The 8072-nt window shown below is 38.0% G+C and overlaps 2 protein-coding genes across 2 annotated transcripts in view; both read right to left on the bottom strand.

Annotated features, from left to right (window-relative positions):
• Nucleotides 1-1677: 1677 nt before the first annotated feature.
• gnrh3 (gonadotropin-releasing hormone 3) lies at nucleotides 1678-2639 on the bottom strand. Its single transcript, XM_042502401.2, has 3 exons — nucleotides 2364-2639; nucleotides 2078-2158; nucleotides 1678-1731 (listed from the first exon to the last, which is right to left on the bottom strand). Exons 1-3 carry the CDS (start codon nucleotides 2499-2501, stop codon nucleotides 1678-1680), a joined length of 273 nt encoding a protein of 90 aa, XP_042358335.1. The 5' UTR covers nucleotides 2502-2639.
• A 328-nt stretch (nucleotides 2640-2967) lies between these two features.
• The window catches only part of LOC121954751 (receptor-type tyrosine-protein phosphatase epsilon-like), a 32494-nt gene continuing 27389 nt past the window's right edge, over nucleotides 2968-8072 (bottom strand). The window contains exons 14-21 of the mRNA XM_042502444.2: nucleotides 7869-8018; nucleotides 7338-7431; nucleotides 6892-6968; nucleotides 6619-6753; nucleotides 6265-6390; nucleotides 5965-6116; nucleotides 4838-4973; nucleotides 2968-4713 (exon numbers count right to left, since the gene is read on the bottom strand). Of these exons, the coding sequence (XP_042358378.1) occupies nucleotides 4639-4713; nucleotides 4838-4973; nucleotides 5965-6116; nucleotides 6265-6390; nucleotides 6619-6753; nucleotides 6892-6968; nucleotides 7338-7431; nucleotides 7869-8018 (945 nt within the window). The 3' untranslated portion in view covers nucleotides 2968-4638. The remainder of the gene's footprint in view (nucleotides 4714-4837; nucleotides 4974-5964; nucleotides 6117-6264; nucleotides 6391-6618; nucleotides 6754-6891; nucleotides 6969-7337; nucleotides 7432-7868; nucleotides 8019-8072) is intronic.

Here is an 8072-nt window from a genome sequence, read left to right as displayed (position 1 = left end):
GCTGGTTAATCAAAAGTTAATTATATAATTTTCATGCAGATGAGGGAAACATTCAAATGAATCCCAACTCTACAATCATTACAAAAAATAAATAAAGAAATAATTCTAAAATGCTATAAAATGTTCAGGGACCAGGAGGCTGTAAACAATATGAAGTTTAATTTGAGGTAAACAAAGTGAATATCCACCAGGGGGTCTGGGAAGGAGAAAGTGAGGTTAAATCAAATTTGGAAACATAGATACCAGCAGGTTTTGTTGTCCTGATATACGTGCAATTAGGCAGGTCCTTGATGAGGACACTGGGAGGGAGAAAGTTGGCTTTCACTGCAAATGCTTTGGGATTATTTAAAGGGAATTTATGGGATTTTATGCTTTATCTGTAAACATTCATTATTCTCACACAAGTATACCAAATTGAATTAAAACCATATTTTAGGAAATGTTATAAAAGCATAATTATCCTTTATGAGGATGCTGCAAAATTATTGAAAACTCCATAAAGATAAGAATAAATCAGTTCCAGGAAGTCTTGCAGTGACTTTCAGAAGAAAATACCCTGGACAACATTTTCTTCTGTAACTTTGTCAAAGAAGGTAAAGTAGAATATAGCACTTTTCAAAAAAAAAAAAAAAAAATCTTAGGTCTTTCCTCATCAAAGAGAATGATTGTGTTATGCAAATTACAACCATGAATATTAAACCAACGATGTGAAGTATCACAAATGAACAAGCATTGTTCTGGAAGTGCAATGGAATGTGGTTTAATTTCTTTTTAATTCTATGTGCTTTTATAATGTTCACCTTTTCCCAGTTGTGCCAGCGGGTTTGGGTTCATTGGCGTGCATTACAACCACGCTCTAACAATGCAGGGCCTCCACGGTGTCAGCACAGTTCATGAATCCTAGCCCCTTATGCACCAGGCGATTAGTATGGTGCTCTGTCTGTGGGGCTTTGCCAGAAAATGAGTTCTCTTTAAAACATATGCCCCCTGCTGATTCTTTTCCTTTCCTGATATGAAATTCCAATTTTTATAATGAACACCAATTTCCTGTACAGAGGGGAGGGGGGTACAAAAAAAAAAAGTTTTACACTCTTTCTGTTTTGGATGGCTGCGGTTATCCTTAATTAGCGGAAAGCTGTTGTGGACATCACAAGTGTCTTTCAGTTTGGGGGTGCTAATTAACATTCAGGTAGGAACACAAAAATCAGCTGGTGTAATTTTCCACATCACATATGCACATGACCGGTGTGGCAGAAAATGGAATTACCAAAACTGTAACAAATTCAATTAAGTCATTGATTTCTAATAAATTGGCTTAATCACCAGCTGTTGTCATGCTAAGATTGTTGTGTCACAAGTTTGTCATGCTTGTCGGTCGTGGCTGCTTTACAAAGGCAATTTTATGTATTTAAAGGTTTCAAAACCACATTTTTTTTTATTTAAATAGCATTATTTCAATTATAATGACCAGATCTACAAAGTGAAATTACAATGTAATAATCTGACTAAACTAAAGATTCCATCATTTCATCAGATTTCAAAAACTTTATTACAATTTAAATGGATTTAAATTACAGACATGCATATAATTGACAACTGTGCGATAAATGTGATGATTTGTTGAAGTATGCACTCAGATGGTCCATCACTGGTGTTGATGATGATTTTTGTTGCTCTTCAGTTATTGGGGAACCTTCTCTTTCGCTCAAAATGACTGTAATTGTCATTAATCTGAAGGGATTTAAATTAAAAATCTCAGTTAACGGTGTGATCTGAAGCTTGAATTTTTAATCTAACAAATGTTTCAGTCTTAATTTAAATATACTTATATATAAACACAGTATGACACCAAACAAGTCTGAGCAAATTAGCATTACATCTGCCAACATTCAAAAAGATACAATTATGCATTCACATATTCACTCATGCAAAAAGGGAAAAATAAAAACAGCCATTGAGCAGTTTGTATATTGTCATTGCTGCTTTGGAACACAATGGCACACAGTGGTGTAGTGTACATTAATATTGTACAATTGAAGTAGACATTGGTGATAAATTATGTATAATAAGCACTTACTACATTGTATGGTCTAAGTCTCTCTTGGGTCTGGGCACTCGGCTCTTCAGGAAGAGACACCACTCCTCCTGTACCCATCATCTAAGTACAATAAAATAGATATTTTAGGAGATGGAACCAGGGTCTGTATGAAATCTGAACCCCAAAGAATATTTACAGTATGGAAAAAAACAAGAAACTGACCATTTTATGGAAGTCTTTTGGTTAAATTTCACTTTAAATTTCATAAAGTGGCCACATTTCCTGAAACTGTACACTCGCCCACATAAAAAATAAAATCACTCACCCTGATGGTTGCCTCCAGCTCTCCCACACTTCTCTTTCCACCTGGTAGCCATCCATAGGACCAGTGCTGGGACAGGGTGACCTGAACCACCATCGCCAACAACAACACCTGCACCATCACTCTGCTGCTCGATTCCATTAGAGCTGCAGAGGAAGCCAAATTTGTAATAAAAACAATAATGTCACGGCCTCCTCTCTCACAGCTCGCAGATCAGGGGTTATAAAGCATCGCCTAACATTAGCAAACAGCATTTTAGACAGTAATTAACAAGAGGAGCACTATTCTAACTTAATGAACATTGAGCAAACTTCATTGAGGACTGACTCACCTCTGTATTTGCCTTGTTTGCATGTGGTGCATTAGCCAGAGGGGGATTTTATAGGTGTTGCAGGAGACTGCTGTCAGGATTATAATCCCCTCTCTGCAGGTGTGACACATTTACTGACTAATGGAACACAAAATACGACTAATGGAGCTAGCTAAGTGCTCCGATATGCTGGCATCACCACCAGGGTTCATACAGCATGAAATATATATCACAAACATCATTGTGTTTGTATCGAACGCATGGGGCAGACAAAAAGACGACATTAAGGATGAAATCTGGCATTTCTCTCCATCTATAATTTATTAGAATCAGCTTTTAGCAAACAAATAGTAGTTCAAATCCGTACAGATTCAAAAAGGCAGAAACATCATTGAAACAAGATGCTTGTGCATTTATGTTACATCAGCTGCAAGGCCTCACTGTCATTGCCCAGGACTTCCTGTTCTTTCAGCATGGCAATACATTAAAATGAATGCAGTTGGTGAATTTATGTACAGGAAATAAACAAAATGATCAGTGTGTGTAATGTAAAAACCCATCTTATGATTTAGTGAAAGTACAAACACAGTAAGAAAGTATCTTTACCCAAATGTAAGACCTCAGAGCTCACTGTTCTACAAAGACGCAAGCAGAAGCCTAGCAAAAATATAAGCTTTTGATTTTAGAGCAGTGTTGGGGGTTCCTTGTTTAAATATGAAACTAAGATGAACTATCATAGTCAAAATATGTCAAAATGGCTGTGTATGCATATTCCATATTTTGGCTGGTTCATGCGTTTTAATGTTCAACTGCATTTCTTCATTAAAACACACATCTGCAGTGTTTGCCTTACACACTAATTTGCAACAACTAAAATTATGGAACAGAGAAGTGTTTGTACAAACAATGAATTGTTGATTCATACAGTTCAAAAGCAATACACTTTCAAAAATGTTTCTATTATATTAAATTAAACATAAACATCTGGCTTCTATTAAAACTGTGTCACTTGGTGACAAGATTTTCATGATCAGAACTGTCTGTCTAATCAATATGGCACTGCTTTATGCAAACATGCAAGTGTAAAGTTGGATTTTTAATGTATATAAAAATGGATGTGATGCTTGGCTGTAAAACATCGTGGTCGGTTTGGATTCATGTACAGTAATACAATATTTTCTGCCTGTTCCAATGTGGGCTAATTGCATTTTGCAGCGTCAGGCACCAATCCACTAAGTAATATTGCCACAGGCAACACAAGAAAGTTGGGTGAACTTGAATAAAATTGCAACAGGCAGCAGCTGTTAAGTTATTCACAGACAGAAGTGAGATAATTTGCAGCGTCTAACAGGAATGAAATGTAACTTGAGTTTTATGTTTTCCTTTGAGCTAAAAGTTGATCATAGATATTATTCACACATGTCAGGCAGGACATCGTTTTAGCAAAAGCGTTAATCATTTTAACCTACTTATCAAACACACAATTTATTCTCCTCGTAGCGATCAAACATGTTCAGATGGCAGCATAAAATACACATCTAATGTAAGCCACAGGCATTGTGGTCAAAATAAAGCAGAAATAAAAGAGAATGCATGTACAACACATTAGTTATGCATTTTGGGTAGTGAGCAATACATACTACAATATATATACATTATTTGTATGGATAAAGTTGGACTACAGTCTTAGAATATTTCCTTTATTGATCCTTAAAATGTTGCACTTGTGCAACTTAAAACTATTTTCTCTTATATATTCCAGAACCCATTGATAAACCACTCCCATTTCTATATTTTACAATGTCAAAGAACAAGCATTCCTGAAAGAGACCGACTCTCCTGGAGCAGTATGTTACAATATTTTTTTTAGATCTGTTATCAAGTGCAAAATGTAAAAAGAGCTCGCTTTAGAAAACAACATTCAGAGAAAAATGCATAAATTAATCGGACAGAAGTATTTGACAGGTATTATTTAAAATTGGCGTAGTCTGAGAAAATGTCAACAAAATCCTGAACCACTCTGTAGCAGAAGTCATATTGCTCCTGGAAGGAAAAAAAGAGAAGGAAAATAGTTATATATGTGCAGAAATGACTCCAAACAACACAAACGTGCACAAGCTGACAGATTCTGCACAGCGGGTTTGATTTTATCTCATTTTGCACCTACCACAGTCTGAACCATGTGTGGTCTCTGCATGCGTAAACTCTTGACTGTCTGAAAAACGTCCAGGAGGCCTTCAGCTTTCACCCGCTCAAGAATGTTACTGAGAGCAATGAAGGTACCAGTCCGACCCGCACCGGCGCTGAAACATGAAGGACATCAGCAGCCACGTCACATATTGCACACACTGGACAACCTTGGGAAATATAGAGACTTGTTGCAGAAGAACTACAAATGATTTAGAAATAAATTAAAACTTGAATTTCTAACTACCAACTACCATTTGGCAATGAAACTCTAATCTTTGCAGCACATCCTTTTTCCATTTGAATGAAAAAGTTTGCAAGAGAAAAGGTGACCTTTGTGTAATAGTGCTAATAATCATCCTCACTTAAAGAGCGGCTAATCCAAACGCTAACACTAATCAGTTTGGAAGCTCAGTGTTTGACTGAGTCAATGTTTACAATGATGGTGGGATGGAGAGAGAAAGACAGAGCAAGGGAGATGGGGAGCGAGTGCGAGAGTGATGTGCGATTCGGAAGAGAAGTGTAGAGAGACGTTGGGGATTGCAACGGGTTAGCCCCATTTCCCAGGGGCAGAGAAAAAGCTTTAAAAAGCCCTTCTTAGACAAGTGGTGATGAAGGAATAGAAGAGAGTGATGACACCATTTCCTGTCGTTAGCTCATCTTATCAGATTAATCATAGTGGGAGTCAGAGGAGATTTCACTTTGAGAGGTTTTAATTGACTGTGAATCAGTGGATTGGATCAATCCCACAGGGGCATGCTGCTTTAGAATCACTTCACCTGAAGCTGGGTTCTGATCAAAGCTTTCACAGCTAAGTCTTTATAAGGGATCACATAAGTGGTTTAGGCAGAGAACACCAGGTCTACTGAGGAAAAATGTAGAATTTATTGTAACAGACGTTTGTCAGGAAGAAAAATCCGTAAAAATAAAAATTCCTTTTAATAACACTCTGAGAGATTTAGGTTATCAGGCGATAAAAGTGCAGTTAAAATGAAATTGGTTGGATTAAAAGCATGAGCGGACAGAAACTTTTTTGGATATGGTGTGCGTGGTTTTTCTCTGAAGGTGCACATTATGCTGCAGAATTGCCAAAGTGAAGTTCCTCACCTGCAGTGCACAATTATGGGACGGTTTCCAGACTGCTGCTGCTGCCTCTGCACAGCGGCAATAATGTCAATCATGCCTCTTCCCTCGGCTGGTATTCCAATCTCAGGCCATCCGTGGAAGTGGAAGTGTCGGACGTGTTGTGACTGCTTTTCCTGGTGAGAATGAAAGCCTACTGTTATTTTCATAAAGCTAAAATGGTCAATATAATGACATTTCATGAATTTACAGCATGAAAAACTGGGAGGCAAATTGAATTTTATATTTAGAAAATTAAAATTGTTATGATAAAATATTACGCACTGGTCTGTAGGTGAGCACCATGTCTTTGAGGGTGAAGGTTTCACACTGTGTATCTCCAGTCAGCTCCACGTTATAATCTCCAAATGTTACACTGCCCTCTGATGGCCAATACTGGAAACACTTTTCCTGTTTGGAAAGGTCAGATGGAAATACAATTAGGCTTCATTTGGCTGATTTATGTCCTAGTTATGTTTTCGTACTTAAAGTGTGCACCACAAATACAATATAAATCTATTAAATACATATACAGACTGTCAAGAATAAGAAGTAAAATCAAAAAAATGAAATAACGCAACAAAAAAGATTTAAGTGTGCAACTTCAGCCTGTGCTTTTGCAAGAGCACCATACTGTACCTGCTCCCTCTCTTTGAGTTCGGTGAGCATAACGATTGAATGACACCTCCACTCCCACACCATCCTCCAGAAGTCCTCCACTGTGTGAGACAGTGGGCCCTGGGTTGCGATAAAATAGTCCTTCTGCCTGTAGCCCTGGAGGGCAGATCATCCGGTAAACAACACTTGAGAGTGCAGCAAACATAATATTTTGCATTGTTTGTAAAGGAAACAATGAGCTTTATATATACTTCTATGGGAAATCTATACAGGAGGTCGTGAGGGAGTGCTTACATCAATAAAGGAGGCATTGATGTAGTCGGTGAACTCCTGTCCTCTTTTCACTGAGAGGATTACTCGGTTGAAATCATCTGCAAAAGAAAAAAGAGAAAAATGAAACTTTCCGCAAGTGATTCCTAATAAAATAAAAGTTTGAAGAGGCTCATGGAAAAAAAAGAAAAAAAAAAAAAAACAGCTAAGTAAAACTTTAGCTGTGTTATTAAGGCCAAACACGCCAGAGCTTATATCAGTTTTCACTATAAAAAGTTGTACCAGGCTTTCCTCCTCCAACTCTGAGTCAAGATACAAGCCCCATTCAAATGCCATTGATCACACAGACATGGACTGATTAGCTGGATATCTGTGTATGGCATCTATAAAATCAGCAGCAGCATGATACTTTGATGTTACTCGGATGTGATGTATTATGAAAGTGTTCGGAGTATTGGAGCAGTCCTTACACGGAATGATCTGAAGCACACGGTTCTTCTTCATGTTGGCTGGAAGGTTCCCAGTTCTCATGTTCTCCTTCATTATACGAACGTTGGTCAGCTTCTAAAAGCGATAAAACACGAGCGGATTGACATGACGGAAAAGTTTGTTTTTTTATCTGTGCTGATAAAGATGGTGAGATGCATAATATTTTAGAAAATGCAACAAGAAGCTGGACAAAAACATTACTTATTTGTAGAGAAAAAGATAAGACAAAGAAGAGGCAATGGGGAATAATTCCATTTAGTGCATAGGGAACTGTGAGGGACTCTTTGCAGCAAAAATGAGAATTTTTCACCAAGCTGTAGTAAATCCTGTGTGGCAGATCATGGCGCCTTATAAAGTTTTAGTTGATTCAAAGCATTGTTATTTATGTTACTACTGCCAAGAGTGGCACCCTGGGCAAGTTTTCCATGAAAACATATCCATGCAGGGCGCAGGGTGATGGGGACGATTCATTACTGACTGAAATGTTCAAGAGTGAGCTTCTCTCTTCCTACCCTGAACTCCTCCTCCAGGCCCAGCCTGTCGTGGGGAGCCCTGGTGTTGTGAAGCCTCTGCAGATGGCCCTCCAGAGAGCACACATCTAGCTCTGTGTCTCCATACAGATAGTACTCCAACAGAGCCTGGTAGATGAAGGAGTACTGCATCTGAGGAGGAAGACAGAGGAAGTCAAGGAGACGAAGAGGTAGAAGTAGCAGCTT

Source organism: Plectropomus leopardus, chromosome 13, assembly GCF_026936395.1.
Source record: "Plectropomus leopardus strain MGB_pleo_1.0 chromosome 13, ASM2693639v1, whole genome shotgun sequence".
In the NCBI taxonomy this organism is placed as follows: domain Eukaryota; kingdom Metazoa; phylum Chordata; class Actinopteri; order Perciformes; family Serranidae; genus Plectropomus; species Plectropomus leopardus.
This window is presented reverse-complemented; position numbering and strand designations above follow the sequence as displayed.